At 39.7% G+C, this 25,372-nt stretch overlaps 1 protein-coding gene across 1 annotated transcript; it reads left to right on the top strand.

Moving 5' to 3' along the window:
• Positions 1 to 606: 606 nt before the first annotated feature.
• CHKA (choline kinase alpha) lies at positions 607 to 24,455 on the top strand (the record flags this gene model as incomplete). The annotated part of the gene is made up of 12 exons (XM_082485627.1): positions 607 to 944; positions 5,232 to 5,343; positions 12,317 to 12,370; positions 16,803 to 16,916; positions 17,531 to 17,664; positions 17,946 to 18,050; positions 18,421 to 18,479; positions 19,255 to 19,342; positions 21,151 to 21,259; positions 21,744 to 21,850; positions 22,181 to 22,262; positions 23,062 to 24,455. The coding sequence occupies 12 exons, from the start codon at positions 607 to 609 to the stop codon at positions 23,119 to 23,121; spliced, it is 1,362 nt and encodes a 453-aa protein (XP_082341753.1). The 3' UTR covers positions 23,122 to 24,455.
• Between the last annotated feature and the right edge of the window lie 917 nt (positions 24,456 to 25,372).

The raw sequence follows: 25,372 nt of genomic DNA, 5'->3' as shown, positions 1-25,372 counted from the left end.
GAAGCGGGGCCCAAAGACATCTGACGGACCGGCGGCGGGAGGCCTGGGCCGGCGCCCGCGCCGCCACTGCCGTTGTGAGGAGCGGGATGGGGGGGCGGGGGCTTGTGGTGTCACCTTGCGCTGCGCCCCTCACCCCGAGCTGCGCGCGCCGGTCACCGGGACAACGGGTGAACGGCCAATCGGCGTGCTCTCTGCCCGCCCCTCGCGCACAGGGGGGGCGGTGGCGAGGGCCCGAGCGAGCGCCTCACACTCCTTCGCCCACCAATCACCAAGGCGCGCCGGGAGCCGAGAGAAGGCCCGCGCGCGCCCCTCGCGCTCGCTCGCAACTTCCCCCCCTTCCCCACCCCCGCTCCAGGCGGGAGCCGAAAGCCGGCAACCAATCAGGGCAGAGGGGAAAAGCGTGAGGAGAGTGGGCCCGCGTGCGACGCTGCCTATAAAAGGGGAGGCCGGGGGCGAGTGCGCGGCTCATTTGCAGCTGGTGCTCGCGGTGGAAGGACGCCCGCGAGGTGAGGGACCGCGCGCGCGAGCGAGCTGTCGCACCCGCCCGCTCTTCGCCCGAACAGCCGCCGCGCCTCCTCCCCTCGCCGCCGCCGCCCACCCCGCGCTATGAAGACGAAGTTCTGTAACGGCGAGACCGACCCTTCCCCGCTCGGGCTCCTCCTCGGCTGCAGCTCCGGCTCCGGTGGGGGCGGTGTCGTCCTTCCCGCCGCCGGGCAGCCCCCCTCGCCGCTGGCTCACGCCGACCCCGAAGGGAAAGACCCCGTCGCGACAGGCAGAGGCGGGGGCGCCACGACCCCGCCTTCCACGCTGCTGCTGCCGCCGCCTGAGGAGGAGCCGCCGCTCGACCCCCGAACGCGGCGCAAGGCGTATCTGTGGTGTAAGGAGTTCCTGCCTGGGGCCTGGCGGGGGCTGCGGGAGGAGCAGCTGCGCATCAGCCCCATCAGGTCAGCGCTGAGGGGGGGTGGGGGGGGTGGTTGCTCCCTGCGGGGAGGGGGCGGGGCCGGTTGGTCGCTGGGAGTCCGAGCCCCTTCCTGATGCAGGAGGTGCGGGGGATGAGGCTCTCCCTCTCCTGTTTTTTTTTTTTTAAATCTTTCCCCAATTTGCATGTCTGGGCGGAGGGGAGCGGGCTCGCTGCCGCGTGGGGGGCGACTACGCATCCTCCTTCGCTCTGGGGCGGCGCGGGCATCCTCCCCCTCTGGCACACCGGGGCGGGGGGGAGTGGGGGTGTTTGCGGCGGGCAAGGCTGGCTCGACCTGGGCGCAGCGAGGCTTGCCCGGGGGGAGGTAGGAGGCCCTGGGCTCATTGCGTCAATCCCCCCCCCCCCCCGCCGCCCGGGAGAGAGCGGCGGTGCGCGGTGGCTGGTGCTGCGGCGCGTCGGCGGCGCCGCCTCGGCCCTGAGCCGGGGGAGGGGCCTGGACCTTGAGGGTAAAAGTGATGGAGCTGGTAGAAACCGCTTCACGGAGCCTCCCTCCTGAGAAAAAAGTACCTTTTTTGGTGTGGCCCTGACTGCTCTAAAATTCAGAGGTTAGCAGGTAAATGCGTGCATCGAAGAGTGAGTCATCTTTAAGCATATATAGTAACAAGTGCCTGTGATTCAGCACGTTGGCAGCTTGCCGGAGACTGATTTTTTGGTAGCAGAGATATGTAAATTGGAGGTGTTCTAGAAGCTGTATGTAATGTGTTTGAGATCCTTGCCGCCTTTGTGGAGTTAAGTTGTCTGGGTTTTGTATCAGTCCTGTATGCTAGCGAAACCTGTGTTAATTCAGAATTTCATTTTTACAGACTACTTGTCTGGTTGTCGTAGTGCTTGATCATTGTACCTGATTAAATGTAAAGTCACATACAGTTTCAAAGGGTATCTTATTCAAAGATAATATAAATCGATCTTTTTAATGCTTATAAATACTTAAAGGGAGGGTGCTAGGAGGATGGGAACAGTCTTTTTTCAGTTGTGCCCAGTGATAGGACAAGAGGTAACAGGCACGAACTTGAGCATAGGAAGTTCCATCTCAACATGAGGAGGGACTTCTTTACTTTGAGGGTGGCACAGCACTGGAACAGGCTGCCCAGAGAGGTTGTGGAGCCTCCCACTCTGGAGACATTCAGAACCTGCCTGGATGCTGTCTTGTGCAGAGTAGGTGAACCTGCTCTGGCAGGGGATTGGACTAGATGATCTTCAGAGGTCCCTTCCAACCCCTGTCATTCTGTGATTCTGTGATATGGTTGTCAGTTTCTTCCCTTGACTAGGAGTTTGCTTTCCTAATGTTTCTACTTTTGTTGATACACAAAATACATGCAAATCTACCCCCCAGTTAGCTAGGAGAGCATAAACTGTTGGCAAAGCTCTGATATATAAAAGTATAATCAAACCCCATTGTGCTTATTTCTAAATGTATTTTTAAAGCCTTCTTAACAATGAGCAACCTATTGAAAGCCAGCGCAGATAGTATTTTTATTTTTAGATCATTTCTTCTTGCTTGACATGGTCATAATAAGTTTATAAAGGGAGAGAATTTTTAAAAGACTGATACTGTTTCTAGACAGTAGACTAGTCTGATATGTCTGTAATTTGGCACTTAATTGTTTTCATCCTTTAGTGTGTACTACTGGCTTTGGTACTTATTTTCTAAAGCTGCAGGTTTTAGCACAGTTATTCTTGCATTTCTTGGAAATGTCCCCTCTGAGACACCACTTCAAAATGGCTTGATGGTTTCTGGATTGGGAGGGAGAGAGGATGGGCTGAAATTTAAGAATGTGTAAAACCATGCTAATTAGCAGTTGCATTTATTTTGGCAAAAGTGTTTTTACCACACTTATGGAGAATTTAGCATATTGGTTTGATTCTAGTCTCACAAAAGTCAAGCACTCAGTGTGCATTCTCCACTGTGTCTGTCAGTATTGTCATTTTGACTGCATTAGTGCAAATTGATGAACAGCTGTTAGTTACTTGGTATCATAGGATGAAGGGGTCCAGTCCTTATTGTCTGAGAGCAAATAGATTCACATCTAATCAGAATGCAAGTATGTAAGCACATCTAACTGCTGTGGCTGTGATTTGGAGAAGGCTCTGGGAAGCTTTGAAAATAGGTGGCCCTTTTGGAAGGGCTTATCTTTAATTTCTAGCAGTAGACTAACTGGGAGCTTTATCTGTATGAGGGTGAAATACACGCTTTTGACCCTTGGACAAGCTGCTGAGTCTACTGGCCTTTCAGGAGAACTTTTGAAGTCCTAAGTGCATAAAACTATAGTGAAGCTTCTGTTTAATGGCCTTCAGCCTCAGTAAGACACTCCTGTTTGGTTGGAGAGATATAAAAAAGAAAAGTTTCTGGGCTTTTATGCACTGTATTCAGGCTGAGCATGTGTTTAAGTAACATAGCTCTTTGTACAGGATTTTGAGCTCCAGTCTCATTTTTTGTAAAGTGGGTTTCAGAGTGTTTAGTTCTTCTATTTAGGTATTGATGTTTTCACAGAAGTCTACATTAGGGGCTTAGAAAAAGTGGCAAATTTTTTTTCTTAAATATTTAGTACAGTTTAAATGAAGCCAGAAATGTAGCTCATAACTAACCAATGTTCTAATTGCCTCTGAATAGTCTGGTTTTGCTCTTTGTTTGATATCCTTTCCATCTGTCTGTTTTTCCTACCTGTTCACCGTCATGGTTCAAAGTTACTTCATATCTCTTGTCTCTAAATATCCTTTTTTGGATGTGTGCCAAGCCACCTGGTTCTCTTCTGTCTTGAGCATATTGTGCAGCTGCTATTTTACCCTGTTTCTTGAGATTTCTTTTTTCCTTCTCAGTTGTTGACTTTGGGTCTGTAGGTCAGCCCTTCTTCTCTGTATCATCTCCCAGTAAATACATACAGATTGTCTACTTTTTGGTAGCCTTTTTCTCCAGAAAGTCTTTACTACTTCTCCACTACTTTGTAAGAGAACCCAGAAAATTATTTGAAAAAGTTTTGAGAGTGTCAGGTTAAGACTAAACTGCATTTTAGCCACTGCATTTTGGATCTGCCATGAATTCCTGGAATCAAAGCTTACTGCGAGGTAATATTAAATACTTATGTTTTGTGCGTTATGAAAAATGGCATTACTTTGTGAAGGAAATCACAACATAACTTACTGCAGTAACTCTAGAATTTAAATAGTAGTACCTCAGTCATGTAGCATGCTCCAGGTAAAATTACTTACTTTTAAAATGCGTGATACTTCATCCCTTTACTGCTAGCTACTATATTTGGATTTTATCTGTTTTTGAAAGTTCTTTCTTTCATGGTGGGACAGACAAATTTTTTCAGTAGAGCTGATTTACATTGCTGTTTTGCAAGTAAACCGGAAGCTTCAGTATTCTTCCCCTGTATAATTGCAGAAGGGAAACTTGAAAACTTATTAATGAACATATTGGTAATGAAGATGCAGAAAAACAATGTAGTAAGGAAAATGTGGGTTGAGTAGACTGGTGTTCTTAGTGGGCTACTAGAAATCAAGAAACTTAGCTTCTCTAACCTAGTATCTATCTAGCTTGATAAACCTGTACAAAACAAATGCTGTCACTCTTTCCTGTAAGAACACTGTTGTAAAACAGTCATATGAAAAGCCAACATGCTGGTATAATCCCTGAATGATTGAAGCACAGGACTCCCTAGTTTGTTTAAAGAACTGCTTTAATTCTACATTTCAAAATTGAAAATGAGTCACTAAGAATGATAGCGTAAGTACAACTTTGATCAGTGATGCAGTAGCACAGGTATTCAGGTTAAATCTTTGTAGCTAATCTTTGTAGCTGCCATCCTGGTGATACCGTCTCTTAATTCAAACTTACAGTTTTATGCTCACTGCTTAAGCTTATTCTGCTGTCGTCTTGCTTGTTTGTGCAACCAAGTATATCTGACAAGACTCCAGCATCACTTTCTAGAATCCTGCAAATAAATTGAGAAGACTACATCTTTGTCTTAGTTGCCAGTTGCTTTTTATGTCAATTTGTTCATAGCTTGAGCTGTAACTTGGAACTATGAATCTTGATGGTGAACTATGCATTAAGAAGCATGAAGCTGCTGATCTTTTCATGGAAGCCTTATGTCATGAGTTATTGGTACTGTTGGAAAATTGTTTTCTTGTGTTAGAGTAGATCAGTTAATCATATGAAAAGGATGATTAGTGCAGCTCCAGTATGTAGGAAACCAAAGCATGTATGCTCATTCCAAGTTAGCTGATAAACTTACCTTTCTCTTGATAGAGGTGGCCTCAGCAACATGCTGTTTCAGTGTTCACTACCTGATACCATTGAGACAGTTGCAGATGAACCACGGAAAGTTCTCCTGCGCTTATATGGTGCAATCCTGCAGATGGTGAGTACGTAGAGTGATTTGGGAGCGGGAGGGTTTCTGTAGCTTAATTGTGATATGTTTGGAGATCTTCATTTGTGGCACACTGCAAGTGTGTGCTGCTTTATCCTTTTGGGAATGTGTTTTAGTGGTAGTTGGGTACACGGCTAGCTTAAAGCAGTTTTCTTCATTGTTATTGTCTTAGAATTTACACCGCTTTCTATACAGATCCTGACTGGCGTGTATCAGCTGAAGGCTTATTTGCTGTCTGTTTGATCAGTAATGTTTTGTTTATGGTGTTAAGTTTGGACTGTGGTGTTTCAGAAGTTATTAAAGTTTGCTTCTGTACAGTATGTAGGACTTTGGCATAACTAGCAAGATTGCAAGAGACTAAACCACTTAACCTTAATCTTGGTAGCACTTACGAATCTTGGAGGTAAAAGTTGAAGGTTTTGTCAAACTTGTACAGTGCTCAAGCATTTTATTAGAGATCTCATGGGTAATTGTGTTGCTGGAAAATTTGACTAGAATAAAAATGAAGCAGTCATCTCATTCCAAAACATGCTTTTCTAAATGTGTGATATGCCTTGTAGCTGGCATAGCATAGAAACTTAACTGAATGTTTGTTGCACTCTTCTAATGTTACTTTTCTTTTATTTGGTTAGTAAAATGTAAATAGCATTGAAATTTGTCGAACCTTAAGAGAAGTGGTTGGCAAATCTGTTTCAAATTGTAAGGTTTAAAATCAAGAATATTTTGTAAAGGTGATCTCTTCCAAAGCTTACAAGCAGTTACTGTAGGACTATACAGCAAATCTTCTCTTACCCATCTCTGCTAGACACTTGATTATATTGTAAATAAGTGTTTAACCATATGAAAAATTGCAGCTTCATAAAATTACATTCAGATGTTGGCAATTGTTTCTATTTTACTTACAGGGTCTGGTTTTATCCATTAATTTGATATTTTCCAGTACTCAGTCACTTGCTTTGAGTAACTTATCCAATATCTGCAGGAGATTGACTGTTCCTGAAATTTCAGCCCGTTCTTCCTGCTGCCTTGACCAAACTTACTATTAAATCTCATTGGATACTGTCACTTAACTGGCTTTAAAGTGTTCTTTTATTATACTATGTAAGGTATTAACTTTCCCATGGTAACAAACTTTACCAGAAATACATATAAGATTCCAGTGGTTTGAAATAGCATGAAACATTTGGCTACACCACTGTATGTGTTCAACAGTTTAACTTTCCCAACACAAAAGTGTGTAGAAGTTCATTAATTCAAGCTGAAATAGTCTTTCCTTTAGTTTAAGAGAAACCGAAAGCAATGTGAAAAAAAAAAAAAGGTGGTTAGAAACTTTGTTTTCAAAATGACTCCTAGGGTTGATGCTAACAATTTTTTTCAGAATTGATGGCTTTAAATGCAATACTGACTTAATTTGTAGAAGGCTTGAGTAGGAACATGGGTTGTAAAACTTCTGTAGTGATAGAACTTCTGTTGCCCAAGAGCTGTGAAGAAATGTGGCCTTTCCCTTATATTTCAAAGGAAAAGTAGACTCTAGAATTTGGTTGCCCCCCTCTTCACTCAGGGTTTTTTTAACTTGCCTTTCCTGTGCCCCTATCCACTGAAGAAATCAAAATCAAATTTTGGGCTCTAAAATCAGAACTAATTTGGTTTGAAAATTGAAAGTGTGTTCATAACTTTCTAACCTTTCTACTCTTGGTGTTGAAGGATCTTTTGAGATGTCTAACTTCCTTTATTTCCGTAGTGGCAGTGAAATTGACTGCTCTTGTTGGTGCAGTTCACTAAAGGTTAAGTAAGCAGAGAAAGTCCCAAGGTAAAACTTTCAGATTGCATTGAGGTTCACAATTTTTGTCGACAAACATTTGTCTCTTCCAGCCCCTTTACCTTAAATGTGAGTTAAAATATAAGCAAACTGTTTTATTGGGGTATTTTGAAAACCTCACTTAGGATTCTTATGAATTTCTGGGTGGCATAAGCAGAATCTTATGACAAGCCTGTTATGAGGGAGTAATTTGATATTTTTTAGTAATGTTGCTTAAGTTTAGAGCCCTATAGAAATTAAGGGACACTGCTTAAGTAAGTTGAGTTTTGAGACCTTTTGCTAAAATCACAACTTAATTCTCAATGACTTAATTGTAACTGCCACTGGGTATTAGTAGTTACCACTTGTTTGCTTGAGCCTTTGTAGCATGTTTTAACTCTTGTCCATTTTACTTTCTGTTGAAATTGGAACACAAAACAGTGATATCAGCTCTCCTTATTCCTTTACTGTAAATACTATAGATCTATAGCAATCTGTACCAAATTGTTGTATGTACAGAAGACAAGTTTAACTTAAAAATTTTAATAGAAGTGAAAAATAGATACCCGATACTAACTTAAAAATGAATGATACTGGCACCATAATTCTTTGAGCCACCTTTTAAAGGAACCTTTTTTGCAGTTTGAAAATAGCCCCAGTTTGCTTATTATGAATCTTGGAAGACACAAATGTCAGTACATGAAACTCATCCAATATAAACCATGCCAGTTGGCTAAAGCTGCCACACAGGGAAGGCTTTGTGCCTTCCTCTGTCATAGCTGATACGTTTAAGCCAATTTTTTGTGTGCATGTCTGTTTTGGGGGGAGTTGGGGGGAGATTGAACTGAACTGGCTCGGCCATTATTATGAATGGTCGCACTGGCATGGATGTTTAAAAATCAAGGACTTCTCTTGAGTATATCCTTGAGCAGAACATTTTTTTTAAAGACAAGTATTTGTGCTTGTGACAGGTTAAAGTACTAACCACATTAAAACTCAAATGTTTGAGGCACAATGCAGATATGTTCTACATTGAAAAAGGGGTATGTCTTACTCTGCTTCACTTATTCTTGCTCCAGCTTAGTTGCTAAATTTAAAGGGGAGCATTGAAAGTAAAACATCCTCATGACAAAATGTCTTTAACTGTTGGCTATGTCAGTGTTAAAACAACTGAAACAAAAGGTTCTCCAACAATGTGGCATTTAATGTCCAGACTAAGACTGGATTTCATATGCAGGTCACTGTAGTGTTTCTGCTTAAATTCAGAACAACCAAAACTTCCCAAATCTTAGAAATGCTGATATGATTTCAATATAAGCTAGCATCAACAGAAAAAAAAAAAACTCAAATTAAGGTGATTTTTTTTTTTTTGAAGTTCAACTATCAAAAGGTAACTTGGTGATTGATTCCCATTATTTTACACATGTCAAAAGAACCTTGAACCCTGATTCACAGGGGCTCTGTTACTTTGCAACAGCCAAAACAAAACCTTGTATATAAATGAGGAAAACCAAACCAGTATACCTAATCTTCCTCTCTGGTCTCTCAACTTCTATGTGAGCAGATGCAAAATAAGTAAAATGGTTGCCACAGTTCTGTGGTAAATCTTTTTCCATACCTGCCTTGCTGCCTTTTATTTTTTGTAACTAAATAAAATGCAGACTGCTGTGTAACTGTAATTATCAACGTCTTCTGTGGTTGTTGGTGTCCATGTCTGTTTGTAGCATGGAGTAACTACAAATCCCTGGCACTGGCAGACGGCTTGAAAGAAACCAAGCACCTCTTACGGGGATATATTTGTGTTGGGTGGAGTTAAGGGTATTCTGGGGGTAATGTACCACTTTAGTTGTATATGCATGTGTTCTCTGCTGCAGGCTTGCCCATGCGATCGTGCCTAGAGCACTCTGGTTTCCAGGTGACAGACACGATTCACGGTATAGTATGAGATCTCTGAAGTTGGAGCATTCTCTACAGCTTTCATTTTCTTTAGTACTGGATTTCATTGTTTAAAAATAAGGCTTAAGTAGCACCAGCTACTATCTGTGCATCTGAATGTTTACAGAAATAACAAAATATCGAAATACTGCCCCTTCCTTTCCTCTGCTCCCTCATCAGAGAATGGTAACTTGCAATGAAGAGGATTAGAGATGTCTTTGTGGCTTTTTTTAGGGCTTGAACTGGGAATTCTTCTTCACATGCTACCTTTTAGTATCAGTTCCTTCAGGTCTGGCAGGAATCGGCAATCCACAGCAGATTATTAGGAGTAGTTATTGCTGAATCTAAAACTTTGTGTTCCCATACCCTGAAGTTAAGAAACTTTTAAGAAAAGTTTCCCCTGCATAGGTTGCCTCTAATGTCTTGGTCAGTTACTTGTAATGTTGTAATTTGAATTCCTAGGGGTTTGTCTAAAGCAAAGTATTGCAGTGTTTGGAAATCTTGAAAACTACTAAAGCTGAGTAAACTCAAAAAATGGAGTTACAATGTAAGATTTAAATTTTTGGGCAGAGCTAAAGTCTACTTGGGGGGAAAAAAATAATTGCAAGTTCCTCCTCTACACAGAATTCCCCGCCAAGTGTCATTGTGGATCTAATCTGCCAGCTACAAGACAAATAAATTTGGAGCATTAAGGAGAAAATTATGAGAAACTCAATTTTCTGTGTCAAGCTGCCAGATGTGTAAACACTGTCTGGTCATCTTCTGATCACAGATCAGATAGTGTGGAATGTCTCCCATTCTAGGACTTTCTTATACCTGAAACTTCCTGTCTTAGAATCAATTTACATGATCACAAAGTAGACTTTATAACAACTTCTGTTGTCTCTGTATATAGCTGTCCTCCCTTACTAAAATTCTAGAGAGCTTTCTCAATCTGCTTTGAGAGTAAACCTTCCCACAATAAAGCAAACACTGAACTATTAAAAGAAAAGTTAAAGATGTAGAACACATGTTAATTTCTAGTTAATATTTCCACATAGAGAGTGGTTAAAAACCTCCAGGAATTATTCAATCATTCTCTTATTTGGTTAATTTAAATCTCCTTGTTGCTGTTGAAGTAAATAGCTTCCAGAATCAGATATAAATTCGAGTGAGCTATTAGAGTTTATGGAGAAACTGAAGTTTTGATTGGTTTGGCTCAGAACATGTGCTAAATATGTAGATAAATCACCTCATGGTATGAGAAGTTTCACTTTGAACCACTGTTCTCATAGATGATTGCGCAGTCAGAAAATAAATCTTGCCGTTTTCACATCTGTTAAACTCTTAAATGTCTGTTATACAAAATTGCATCCTGCTTACTTCATTCTTCTTGACCACATGTACTGGAGACTCTCTTAAATGTAGGCTGAGTACATGGCCACTTGTGAAGACTGATCCTCTCCAAGCTCCCATTCATATTTGCAAGTTACTTACAAATTACTTTGTATTCATTCTCCTCTGGACACTAATGCTCCATGCTGAGGGAACAGAAAAGAGGAAGGGATGACGCAGAAGTCTCCTTTTCTGATGACTCTGCAGTATGTATCCCTAATTGTCTCTTTCTAATGGCACAGTAGATGCCATTAGGCTATCTCCAACGCTAATTTGAGGTGGACTCTTAGAACTGGCTAGCTCTTTATACAGTATGACTTCTGGAAAGTGGATGCCAGTTCAGGTTCTAGGGAAAAGCCTAATCTGCTTACCTTCTGATGAACTGAACCATTCTGAGAGCACCATTAATCAGGAAAGACTCCTGGATGGTGAGTAACTTTCTGACTGTTCAAGAAAAATCTGTAAGATGCAAGAGTGGTATTGATGTAGGACATGCTTGTTCAGAGAAGCACTCTGTAAATGACTTTAATACCATTGAGTAGTTATGCATTTAGCTTTAGTGAATATGTTTTGACTTTATATTCCTTTCAAGGAAATTAATAAACTACTAGTAGTTTTCATATTGTCTTGTTTTAAACTTATATCCTAGTGGAATGGGAAGTACTTGCTGAAAGACCATCGATTCATGTTAACTGTACTTCTTCTATAGCTTCTGAAATACTGTAACTGCATAGCTTGTGTAAATCATTAGCTTGTTGTATTGTACCTAAGGCAGCTGGTGTTGCTTAACTGTATTCCATTAAGTTCATATTTCCACCCTTGTTTTGGACATGTTAGAGCTTTGGAACAGAAAGGTATGCACATGGTTCTATAAATCAAATGTTTTTGTTCAGAAGGTGGAGATGCAGGCTACCTTTATGGGCCTCTAAAGCTAGTCTGGTTTAAACAGTCATCGGTGGAGTTGCAACATAAATAGCAGCCACAAACTTGCTAATTCTAAGCAAATATTTGCTTTCTCTTCTCCTTACCTTCAAGCCCTTTAAAGGACAAGGGTTTTATTACATCTTGAATTTTAAATGTGCAGCTGTATTAAAAGCATGTGCCATTGAGGGTTCAGATGCTAAGGGTATGGTTTGATACTCTTAAGACTCCTTTATAATGACTGTTAACAGTCCTAGCACAATACATTATGCATGGAATTCGTTAAAGATTTGCTAGTATACTGCAGTTCTTACTGAGACATCTTTAGTTTATATGGGCTGTTCATTTGAAGAAAAATCTTGGATTTGCATGGCTAGTGGTACATCTTAAATGTAGACTAGACAGCATACTGTAAATAAGGAAATTCTAGTCACAAAATTGGAAAATAAGGTAATAGAAAAAAGCAAGTGCTTTGCAAGTTTCATAATGTGCCTCTTCTAATAGTCCTTCAAAGGCTTTTATGTAATCTCTGTAATGCATCTCAAGTGCTTTAGCTACAAGAAGAATATCATCCCAGATGTCATGCAGAGGGACTTAATTTTCTCATAATTAAAAATGTTCATCTAAGCTTATGATACATTGAAATCTTGTTTTGGAATACTGGGAAACAAAAACATACCTGAAAATCAGCTCTCAGTCTATTTACAGGAGTGGCTTGATCTCAGTGGCACATCCTTTTGAAAGACTTTGGAATTGTTGAAATAGTGTGGTGGTCAGAGGTCAGATGGATATACTAGTGTTGTAGCTGTCACAGATCAAGACAGTGAAACATCTAGTTAATTGTAGCTGGCACTTCTACTCCCTTTGTTCTGGTGGTTGCAGGTTAATCTTGTTAAATTTCATCTTCTCATTGTGCTTGCTTTTTCTCATTCATAGAGGTCCTGTAATAAAGGAGAGTCTGTGCAATCTCAGAAGGAAAATGACTTGCAAGTGAGTAATTAAATTTACTTATTTCACAGAATTTTATAGATGATAGAGGAATGTGGTCATCCTGCTTGTTCTAAAGCAGTAGTTATTCCACCTGGTGTCTGGGCTCTGTTTCTAAAAACTCTGAACAGTAATGAAGAAAAGAAATCTACTTGCTCATAGAAGTAACATAATGTGAGTGCCTGCACATAGTTTGGAAATATTTAAGCGTCCCACATTAACGAGAAACAATTCTACCCTAAATGGTTTCTTACCACTTCTAACACTGGTATCAGTACCACCATTTCTAATGCTAGGCTCTTTCTTCAGTAGAGGAAGATCAGTACTCTGCTTTACCTAATCCCTATTTTATAATACATTCATGAACTCTTCTGAGGAAAGTATACGGAGCTGGAGAGAACTTCCTCTTGAATAGGAAGTGTTTCTGATTAGCATTATGCTTGGATCATCTGTGTTCTGCAAACTTAAAAGTTCTCACATTTGGAACCATTTCTGCTTATGCAGCATAATGTTTAACTGACTGTAACTTTTCATAAAGTCATCTGAACAGAAATTGTTAATTTAGATTTCTACCCTGGCACAACTTTTTTCAGTGAGGGATGACATTTGCAGCATGTTAGCCAGATGCTTTGCTTGTTATGTACTATCGTTTTTCAGCTCTGTAGTGGTTTTGGCAGTGATTAGAGAAAAGTACATTTTACTCGTTTGATAAGTGCTGCTTTTCTCCCCTTGTATTTTCTGTATTCTGGGAATGTCATCTGAAACAGTTCAAGCATTTGGGTTTTTTCTAGTGAGTTGAAACTGGTTTTAAAACTTTTGTTGTTGAATTACTGCTTTTGAAGTTTTGTTGAACTTCCAGTTAAGTTTACTGGAACGACTTCAATCACTTGAACCAAGACTGAACTGAAAAATATACTGGTTTGATTCTTCAGTTTTCTTCAGAGATGAAAAATGGAGGTGGCTTGATTTCACTCCCACCCTGATCCAGTAAAAAAAAAAAGTTCCTAAAAATATGAAAGTAAAAATCCAAACAAGCCCCACCCAGGTGCCAGCAGCTCATAGAAGTTTTGCAGTACAGGAAGCAAGGCTTTGAACTTCAGAACTGTCTTCGTTTGTTTTCTGAAAGTAGTGATTCTATGCTGGCAGGTTATTGTTTTCTGCTATTGATCTCATAGTACTAGAACTTCACTTTTGGATCAGTATACTCAAGAATTCCTGTCAGGATGGATTTGTTAATTTTCATGAATCTAGGTAAAAATTGTAGGCAAGTTTGATCAGAGGAGTTAATGTCATCCTTTGGGGAGAAGAAAAACCTCTGGGTAATCCCAAAATGTTCTGGATCACTAGCAGAAGTATTGTAGCTATTTAGAGCTGCCTGGTGTTCAACAACTATGGCTAGAGATGGTGTAGTCTTCTGTCAGTTTATAAAGTCTTTTAACAGGGATTTTATCTGTTTTACCTTTGGTTTGCTATAGTTAGAGGTAATTTTCTTCAAAATTACTATTTCATGTATTTTTAGTGAGCTTTTTGTTGAAGCCAGTATAAAGCAGAAGCTTCAGTTCCAACTAAGTATAGAAAGGCTTTTGATCTTTCATTGCCTGAATGAGAGTTGCATACAGGAAAAGTCTTGTAAAGAGTGTTTATAATTCTTAGGTTTGAAATGCAACATTGAGCTCTAAGTATTCATTTTAAAATGAGTGGTCAAATCTTCTCCAGAAGCTTGTTTTAAATACAAGTGCTAATGGTTACACCTGTTTGACTAAAGTTGAGAGCTTCGGAGCTTAAACCAACATATTGTTGTTTTGGCAGTGTAAGTATATTGCAAAGTATTTTAAGGCATTGAGATACATAATTTACTTAGTTTCAATGCTTAGTCCTTTATAAAAGTCATCAGGTGAACATTTAACTGAAGAGTTAGATACTTAGATTTGTTGTACAAAGTATTGTATAGAATTTTCTAATGTCCGTTAGTAGTTTATTTGCACACTTACACTTGACCATAGTGTATGGAGTGGAGACTTGGTAAAAGGTCCATCAGGTATTAGGAAGGAGAAGCCTATGTGCCTGAGATACATAGATGGTGTTATTCCACAGCTGTCACTGGACTTATCCTCAAGTGACCATTCTGTTACAGTAGAGGAAGTTATTTTGGTGCTCTAAACTTTTTTCTTTCAAGAGTCAGGCCTCACAGCATTCAAACTTGGAATATTCTTATATGGCTGCTTTTAGATAATATTTGTCTGTACTTTTTAATCTTGAAGTAGATATTTCATGGAAAGATGCAGCCATCTTTAACACAGCTGACAGAAGTTTACAAACTTGCAATTGTGTAGTTGTGGATTACCTGAAGGTTCTAAATTTTTGAGCATGTCTTAAAGGACTAGGGCTAGGCAGACATGTGGCAGAAGTAAACCAGAAGTGCACTGTTGAGTAATTGGAAATTTCACTACTTCTGATTGTTACTTTTGATGCATGCACCTTAATGAAGAACAGGCATGTGGTATGTGAAAAATGTGGCCCCTTTAAGCTCTACTAATAAAACACAACTTCAGGTTTTCATCTGTAAGTGAAGGACTATAGAAAAAAGCTATGCTTGTGAACTGGAGTTTACTTTTGTTAATGAATCTTAAATTTTCTTTGAAATTTCTTAGGATAAAGTTACCAAGCTAGGTGGGTTCAAGGAATCTTAAGAGGGTGAAACCAGGAAACACCCCCCAGATTTTTCTTCCTATTCTGTGGAAAATGGATCATGTTAATAGGATATTTGTAGAGATTAAGAACAACTGAGTAATTTTGGTGATGTGTAGGATATTTTCTTGTCTTTGGCACCTGCTGTTATCTGAGTATGATGAGTTTGGCTTTCAATAAGATCTCAAAACAAGGAACTGACATCTTAATGGGAACAGCCAATGGGATTGCTGTAATCGGACTTTTAAAATACCCTGTTGTACTGGGCACAGACAAGTTCAGTATCGGCTAATAATGGAGTAGGCATTTGGTAACCAGTATATAATTAGCTTTTTGGTGCTTGGCATTAGGCTTCAGAATTGAACTGAGAAGTTCAGATCTGTGGTGGTGAGGGCATGTGAAATGATTAAAAGTACATATTTTTGGTGCATTATTTCTGCTTTGAGTTGAGATGGAAAAAGTGTGGAAGACGTGGATGTAATGCATTCATATATAAATCATCATAAACTCTCAATTTATATTCTTAGTGACTGTCTTACTTTTTATTGAACATAGTTACATGAGTCTTTCCTACACTTCAATATGAAATGCTAGAATTTCTTGAAGATGCCAGAATAATGAGGTGTGGGCCAGTAATAAAAATAACTTATGCTCCAGGCTGTTCCATTGATACTTGAATGGAGCTTGTATAGAAAGAGTTATTTACTATCTGACACTGCGGTGACTACAGTAAGGCAAAAAGCTCTGTAGTCCAAACTGTCTGAGGGCTTTCTTAATTTTGTGCTATTGATTCTTAGGCTTTTAAGTGTCATGGGTCAGACTTTAAAAGGAGTTGCTCAAAAGTAGGCAGAGGCTTAGCAGACCTCTAGGGTCTGAGTAAATCTAGATTCTGGTTGACATAATTGCTAGAAGTAGTGATTTACACTGTGGCTTCTGTGTTTACTTACAGCTAATCTTAAGCATCAAGAAAGCCATACTTCAGTGATTTTTAGCTGTATTTTTTAAAACTTATTTTCTATTTCTATTAATTTTTAAACATTCACATTAAAAAGCTGTCTGCTTGTGATTGTGATGGACTGAGTTTATTGATATAAGGAAAACCTTGAAAAGTTATTAAAACTTGAGGTATGCTTGGAGGTAGAAAAGAAAGAATGGTTATTCACACACAAATGCTCTTTAGCAGGAGTTTAAATTATTCTCTCTTCAAGATAAAAAGAGGGAAGACCTAAAATGTGCTTAATGGAAACAAATCATAAGTCATTCTTCTAAATGAAAAACTGGCTAGTTCAGTTGTCCACTTCATTCACTTGCGTAGTTAAAACGTCCTTTTGTAAGGCAGTGTTCCAAAGTGTGTTAATAGCCAAGGATAATATTTATCCTGCTGAAGCACAGTGCAGGAACTATAAACTCCCTCAGGAAATGAATTTGCAGAGTTCCCACAGGTTAGGAAGGAGAGGGTGTTTTGGTTTTTTGCATAGTTTTCCTTTGACCTAGCCTATCAACAGTACTTGTTAAGTAATACAAATTTTCCTCCCTAGCTTTAAACTTGAAAGCAAAATACTTGTATTGCTCCTATGCTAACTATGAGTTGTTATTAGTCAATAAACTTTGGTTAGTGAAATGTTGAGTCTTCTTTTTAAAGCTAACCCTAAAATTTCTCACTTTGTAACTGTTTAGCTGATGTGCACACCTAAGTTCATTTCTGTGCAAGCACCAACTAATGCTTTAATTTTTTTTTTTTTTGTAGGGGGCAGAAGCCATGGTTTTGGAAAGTGTTATGTTTGCCATTCTTGCAGAGAGAGCTCTTGGCCCAAAGCTGTATGGAATCTTTCCACAAGGGAGACTGGAAGAATTTATTCCTGTAAGTCCTGTTCCTGATTAGTTAGTGGGCTGGTAGCTGTTTTAATTGATTGTGACAAAAATGTCTCTGGACTGCCCTCATAAGCAGAGATGTGGGAATGGAATACTTGGCAAAATGTAGTAATAGCTAGCTGTAATTTGATACAGTTATAGTGGGTGTTGGAGAGCCCATTATAGCTCTTGCCAGGGAGAGATATCTAAAAACTCTTCAGCTGTAGCAGACTAATAAACGAAGATAAGTCTGTTAGATACCAAACATAGCATTGGAAACTATGGAGTAACGCTTTCCTGTAACAGCAACACAGGCAGATGCTTTTGATGTTCTTAAGTATTTATACCCAATCTACTTTGAAGATATTCTTAGTGTGAGATGTGATATTCCCCAGGTCTTGATCTAGAAGAGAATTGACCAAGTCATAAGTAAGCTGGGCTGGCTAACTCAGCTTTTCCAAAGACAGTAATTTTGTTAGTTCATTTGGGATGAAAAAAAAGTATTGCTAAAGTACTATGCTAAGTATTTTATAGTATACTATGTAAAGACTAATGCTAGTGTTTGTAATTAAACAATTTTGTAATTGATTAACTGTGTTTTAAGAATACTATCTTTTATTACAGAGCAGGAAACTAAGTACTGAAGAACTAAGCTTACCTGACATATCTGCAGAAATAGCTGAGAAGATGGCTAGATTTCATGGCATGAAAATGCCTTTTAATAAAGAACCCAAGTGGCTTTTTGGAACAATGGAAAAGTAAGTTACACAGTACTTTAAAATATGGAAAAAAGGTGACCTGTTGTAATTTTGGTAAGCAGATCATTCTTCGTGAATGCCTGAGAGCACATGCTCTCACTGTACCCAGAAACTGTTTCATAGTTACTTGAGGAACTTAAATTACCTTGACGAATAGTAACATTTTCTTTAGTAACTCTTTTTTCAAGCTTTCTTGATTTTAGTTTAAATGGTATCTTGGTATGGGAAGACTAATATACTTATTGTCACAAATGCTGTACTACTGTATCTACTTTTAACAGATACCTAAATCAAGTGCTGAGGATTAAATTTACCAGAGAATCCAGAACTAGGAAACTGAACAAACTCCTCAGTTATAATCTGCCCCAGGAAATGAAAAATCTAAGGTAAGCTTGTTTTGTCTACCACTGCCTTCCAATTTGCACAGTTTCAATATGAATTTGTATACTTGTTCAAACACATTGTATAGTATAATATACTATATTCATTTTACTTTACGAGTTGGGGATTGTTTTTGGTTCTGTAGCCACCCTGAGTCTCATGACTATGATTTGATATGATCAGTGGCTGATCTGACTTGCTGATCAGTAAAGTCCAACTTTGTTGTCCTGATCTTGGGCTCCTAATTGAGATAATGGGGTCTTGATAGAAATGAATAGCGCTTCAAATTCTTACAATAAAATCCAATCTTTACATGGAAGTGGAACTGAGCTTAGTGATTTGTTTCTTACATGATCCTATATTGCTGTTTTCTAGAGCAATGCTTGAAGCTACTTCGTCACCAGTTGTATTTTGCCACAATGACTGTCAAGAAGGTAAGCTGCTAATATTTCACGACCTTGTTCAGTGATGCAGTATTAAGCCTTTTCTGGTTGCTTGTTTGCTTTCTGAGAGGTAGTCACATTATCAAGGTGCTGCCCTGGCAGCTGACCTGAAACAGCAGCCTAGGCACTCCTAGTGTGCACCGGTTGGAAAGCAAAGTGCATTGGCTTCAGCAACCCTTCAGGCTAAATAAGACAATGTCTAGTATCATAACTGGATTAAGCCAAGCATGTACATGTGCTCTGTTAATACAAGTCAGTTGGTGATGGTGTTCTCTGTTAAGACTGTACCTTTTTTAGCTGTTCATATTAGAATAGCAAAGTGATCATTCTGGCTTTCAGGCTGCTGAAAACCAATTCCTGTCCCAAGTGTTGTGTGATCAATGATAGTGCTATGCAGGTATGAGAGATGTTGCATAATTTAGATCTCAACCTGTGGAAAGAAACAATTCTGCAAGGACTGCTAAGGCTGATGATGTCACCTGAGTTAGCTGCAAGCTAAACACTGGAGAAGCGGGACTCTTGGGAGAACAAGTCTGCCTGGGCAGAAGAAAACTTCCTTGCTTTCAGCTTTACAAGGCTTATGGTATATATCTCAACTTTCACTGTGCTGATACACAGTCAGTGCAACTTGGCTATTCCTATCATTCTTCTGTGCAGATGTAAGGGATAACTGGGATTATCTGAACAATGTTTCTTAAGACAGAGTATTGCTTTTCTGTAATTTTCCCGGGACTTTATTGAGTACATATTATCTTAAAATTTTCAGGTAATGTCTTGCTTCTGGAAGGCAGAGAGAATTTGGAAAACCAAAAGCTGATGCTCATTGACTTTGAATACAGCAGCTACAATTACAGGTAAATCACTGTATTTTCCATTCAGCAGGAATCACAGAATGGTCAGGGTTGGAAGGGACCTCTGGAGATCATCTAGTCCAACCCCCCTGCCAGAGCAGGGTCTCCTACAGGAAGTTGCACAGGACAGCATCCAGGCGGGTTTTGAATGTCTCCAGGGTGGGAGACTCCACCACCTCTCTGGGCAGCCTTTACCAGTGTTCTGCCACCCTCAAAGTAAAGAAGTCCCTCCTCATGTTGAGATGGAACTTCCTATGTTCAAGTTTGTGCCCATTACCTCTTGTCCTATCACTGGGCACCACTGAAAAAACTGTTCCCATCCCCCTGGCACCCTGCCTTTAAGTATTTGTAAGCATTAATAAGATCCCCCCTCAATCTTCTTTTCTCCAGACTAAAAAGACCCAAGTACCTCAGCCTTTCCTCATAGGAGAGATGTTCTAATCCCCTAATCATCTTCATAGTCCTTTGCTGGACCCTCTCCAGCAGATGCCTGTCTTTCTTGAACTGGGGAGCCCAGAACTGGACACAGTACTCCAGATGCAGCCTCACCAGGGCAGAGTAGAGGGGGAGGGTGACCTCCCTTGACCTGCTGGCCACACTTTTTGATGCACCCCAGGATGCCATTGGCCCTCTTGGCCGCCAGGGCACATTACTGGCTCGTGGTCATCCTGTTGTCCACCAGGACTCCCAGGTTCCTTTCCACAGAGCTGCTCTCCAGGAGGTCATCCCCCAACCTGTGCTGATGCATGGGATTATTCCTCCCCAGGTGCAGTACCCTACATTTGCCCTTGTTGGATTTCATAAGGTTTCTCTCTGCCCAACTCTGCAGCCTGTCCAGGTCATGCTGTAAGGAGGCACAGCCTTCTGGCATGTCAGCCACTCCTCCCAGTTTTGTCATCAGCAAATTTGCTGATGGTACACTCTATCCCTTCATCCAGGAAGGTGTATTAATTTCTACATGCTACAGTGAGAACAAGTGCTGCACTGCTGATTATCTGGCTGTTCCAGTGAATTGTTCTGCTTTTAGTGGTGGACAGCAAATATAACTAGTCAAAATAGCTCTGGTCCTGATGGTGTTGAGTATAGGCATACAGCAGAGTGAAAGTTGTTGGAGCTCCTTGGTTGTCGAGACTAGAGGACTTATTTATGCACAAATGGCTTCTTTCTTGCATGTCGAAATTTCTTTCTAGTGGGGGGATAAGGAAAATGATAGATTGTGTGTATGTACGTATGTAGGGCAGGTTTGCTCAAATGGCTTTGTCATCTCTGCAGATGAGTTTAATCCTAGGTTTTTTGCTACATGGTTACACAAAATGCTTTCTGTTCTTACCTTGGTTGTCTAGTACCTGTGTTTAAGGATGATCTGTGTGTGGAGTCATTGGGGTCATTAAACATTAGCATGGCTCGAACATAATGGAACCCTGAATTCTGATAATGTAAAAGTGAGATATGTTAAATACTTCGAGTGTGACCTCTTTGCCTACAAGAACACTAATATTAGAGATGTGCCTGACTTCACGCTGAGATGTAGTGCATACTCAAGTATCTTAACTGTCTTTGTTTAAAACTTGATAGCAAAGTCTAGTATTTTCATGTAGCTGGCTGCTTTCATTCTTAACTGGTCTCTTTACTAATTGATTTTAACAACTTGCAAAAAAGTTGTATTCTAGTCATCAATTCTGTATCTCCTTTAGCAAAACTGCAGTAACTAAGTAGTGTTGTGCTTTTAAACTTGATTTTAGGTTTGCTTAAGCAAAACCAGTTTGCTAGTATGCAAATATTGAGGTACTCATCCTTTATCTCTTTTTCAGAGGATTTGACATTGGGAATCACTTCTGTGAATGGATGTATGATTACACGTATGAGAAGTACCCATTCTTCAGAGCTAGTGTTCTTAAATATCCTTCAAAGAAGCAACAGGTAGGCACCAAAGACATAAGGTGCCAGTGAATTAATAAAGTGCCAGTGTCCACAGTCTTCAAATCTTAACTCTTTTTTCAAATTCTGTTTTGGACTTACTTTGTCCTAAAACCTTTTCTCCATGACCTCCACTTTCTGTAATCCTGGCTACTTTTGCTTGAAAAATCATAGAAACTTCATAATAGCTATGCAGGATAGAATATTTACTATGTGCTATGTAGCTATCCACCACAAAGCCCAGTAGTTGTGGACTGCAGCTGTGAAATTAGTAGCAAAATGTCATCTGTTGTTCTAATAGTATGGCTTTTCTTAAAACAGACTTCCAAGCAATTAGTAGAACCACCATGAATCTTAAAGCTAACTTTAGCACTTTTGATGTTTAGAAAAAAATAAATGACAACTTTACTAGAAGTCCTGCCTAGTTTTGAAAGAAGCAGATATGTCATGAGACAAAGAGTTGTAACTCTGTTTACTTGCCTTCCAGCTTCATTTTATCTCCAGTTACCTGTCTGCATTCCATGATGGCTTTGAAAATCTGAGCAATGAAGAGAAGTCCAAACTAGAAGAAGAAGTGTTGATAGAAGTTAACAGGTGACTCGTCTTTCACAACTGTCTTGAAATTTCCACCTATACTCGTATACCTGACTGGCTGGATAAACTTTAGTCATGAGACATTCTAAGCTATTTATATGTTGTAAAGAAAAATCTGTTGATTGTAAACTTTAGATGTATGGTATACACTATTAGTGAAGTAAACAAAATACTACTCCATGGGGAAGCTAATGGAATTATTTCTATAGTGTTGTACTTGAAGAGAAGGCGGTACATTCCCAAACTAGGGAATGCTATTCTAACAGGATATTGAAATAAGATGTTGTGACTTATCTGGGTATTTCAATAAACATAGCCTTGTAATTTCAGGTTTGCCCTTGCATCACACTTCTTCTGGGGACTGTGGTCTATTATACAAGCAAAGATCTCATCCATTGAGTTTGGTTACCTGGTAAGTTATTTAATTGTAGTTTCAGGTAATTAAAAAGGTATACTCTTGAGTAACCTGCGGTGTGTTATCGGAAGGTAAATGAAATGGCCTCTCACAGCAACAAAATCTTCTAGGTGGAGTAAAGCTTTTTAAAATCAACTTGTTACTAGTTTGTGCTCTTAAGAATGTAAAGAACATCTAAAATAATGAACTTCAGAAATTCTTCCCCTTGTTACATAGAGAGACTGTAGCCTTATGTGTCAGGCCTTGCAGTGGCATGATGCCTTGCAGTGAAGTGATTCTTCTGCTAAGAGATCCCATGCAAGAGGGAAGCTAGCAATGCAGTAAGTGTGAATTTGGAAACTGAGTAGTCAAAGTGCACATGTAACAATGTGTTGATACTGAGTGTGCAACAATGTCAATACCAGGTAGCTTGTTGTACTTGAGAAAGGGATCAGACTAACTCCTGATATGTGCATGGAGTACTGCAAAGTGCTATAACTTTCAAGTGCACTGAATATCCTTTTTAGTGAAATCTTGACTCCTTTTAGTTCCTGGGGTTTTGTTTTGGTTTGGTTTTTTTTCTGACATGCTGGCAGCAGCTAATCATGTTAGAGTTGAAATAAGGTTGGAGGAAATTTTTAAGAGGCCAAGAACACCTCTGGAGAGATAATCCTTCCCAAATAGAGCTAATTAATGTATTGAGATGATGGATTAGGAAGGTAACACAGTTAATATCTTCATCATGCTTCCCCATCCCAATTAAGTGAACTCAGCTGTGCTTACTGCGTTGAGTACTGAATGTCCCTTATTTCTCCAGGAATATGCGCTATCCAGATTTGATGCATACTTTGATCAGAAGAAGAAGCTGAAAGTGTGAATGTGGGAGATGTGGCCTGTTGGTTACTGTACGAAGAAGGCAGCTGGACAGAATTTACACTGTGCTTAGGCTACTGTATCTCTAACGAAGGTGTCACTGAATTCCAGTTCCTTGGAACACTGGTGTACAGTACTGAGGACTGTATAAAAATGACTTGTTTACAGTTTCATAAATACTTGGAATGAGATTGGGAGGTGAAAGTAAAATACAACAGTGCAATATCTTTAAATCTTTCTGATCTAGAAGGTATTTTATATTGTGGGAGAAGCTTACAATTTAGTGTCAATACCACACGCATGGGAGCAAACAGTGTTACTGTGAATACATTTTCTAGGGGGTTGTTGGCATTATGGTTTAAGTGGAGCAGTTGTAAAAGATGATTAATTGTAGACACTGCTTCTTAATGAGAAGGAAAAGTAAAGGAGACAACAGTTAAACTGTGAAGTATGCTTAAAATCTTGCTGTGAGAGTAGGTTCAACATGCCCCATGAACGCTATCTTCAAAGCTGCTGATACATTACACCACTTCAACTAAAACTAAAGCAACTAAACACATTGAAGCACTATGCTTTAAAGTGTTGTCTACATATACATGAATGTTAAGCTGGTGTGCCTGTGAAGTAAAGTATCAATGAACTTTGAACTGGCCATTCTGAAGGAGTTTGTCTTGAACTGCTCATTCCATGTCCTTCAAGAACATGCTTTAGCCCAGCCTGGTTCTCTCAAAATACTGTCCCCTGCACAAGGGATTCTGTGGGCTGGCAGCACTGGGAAGAGTGCCTTGAATTGCTCTAGCAACTCCCCAGATAACTGGATTGGCATTGACAATGCTTGAAATTGGAGCCCGTCTCTCTTCTGTTGCCTCAGTATATGGCTGTAAGAAATAGTAGAGCCAAAGACTGCGGGGAACGCTTCAGGAACCTGCTGTTCTGCCATCCAATGCTGACATGGCTCGGGAGGTGCTTTTCTTGCACCTTCAGTTTTCATTATGTTCCAGCAATCCAGTAAAGTGGAGCATCTTGTGGGGAACAATAACATGTATATTGAAATGAGTATAATCTGTGTACATGTCATCTAAAGATTTCTTTAGATTTTTGAGAACTTGTTTATTTTGAATGTTACTTGTTTGTGCTTTCTAACACACTGTATTATAAATAATAAACTTGTAAGTCTACCCTTTTTCACTTGTATAGCAAATACTGTTTCAAGCAGCTGAAAAAATGTGCAGCATCTCATGTACTGTATAGCATAACTTGTAAAAGCTGTCATCTTATTCTCTAGTATAGAGAATAATTTTCCATACACTCAATTATTAATACTTTATAATAAATATAAAGCACTTAAAAACATCATAGTTCTTAAGTCTTTGTTATATCTGCAGGATAAAATAGATGCTGTTTCTGGCCTTAATCTACGCTGGACATACTTTCTTGCTTATTGTTGAAGGCAGACTAATTGAAGCTTTAGGCTCAGTGATGCAGGATATATCTTCTACATTAAATGCATCTTTAGCATTTATTGCATAACTGAATACTAATAGAAAGTGTAGGGGATAAAAGGCAGTTAAAGCAAGTGATGCTTTAACAGAAGATCACTTTATAAAGTCTATAGTTTTAGAGGTGGGGAAAGGTTTAGGTTTAAACACTTTACTGGATCTGTTGTGTTAACTACTCTGAAAACAAAGGTAAAAGTTACCAGCATATACTGAGTTGTACTGACACACCAGTTCAAGTATTTATAGTATGAATAGGTAGGTAATTTCTACGGGTTTTTGAAGGCTTCATTTAACAGGTACTATTGCACACAGTAAACCCAGTGGGAATGGCAGTGGAATGATCCTTTGCAGCTAGCTGAAAAGGACTGACATAGGTGTCCTGATCCTCTAGGAAGCCTTGTTTTGTATTCCAAGGGTAAGTTCAAGTTCTCAAGAAGCCCAGAGAGACTGTCCTCCGACTCATCCATTGTATTTCATGCTTCTTGGAACCAAAAAGGGACGGAGACTCAGTCACAGTAGCACTAACTAATAAAAGGTTGCATCAGAAGTGAAGCCCATTCTTAGAGTCAGGGTGGCTCTTGTTAAAGATATTCTGAGAGGAAATTAAGCTGTAAAGTTCCCTGGCAAGACTGCTTCAGGTAAGACCCAGAACTGCAGTTTGTGCTCCAGCATTACTACTGTGATTTCTGAGTGAGGGGAAGGAAAGCCAAGTGTGCTCCATCCTGTGCCTTTTGCAATGTAAATTTGTTTCCAAGA

The sequence above is a fragment of the Vanellus vanellus genome (assembly GCF_965231255.1).
Source record: "Vanellus vanellus genome assembly, chromosome: 6".
Lineage (NCBI taxonomy): Eukaryota > Metazoa > Chordata > Aves > Charadriiformes > Charadriidae > Vanellus > Vanellus vanellus.
The sequence above is the reverse complement of the archived record's forward strand: the minus strand, read 5'-3'. Positions and strand labels throughout refer to the sequence as shown.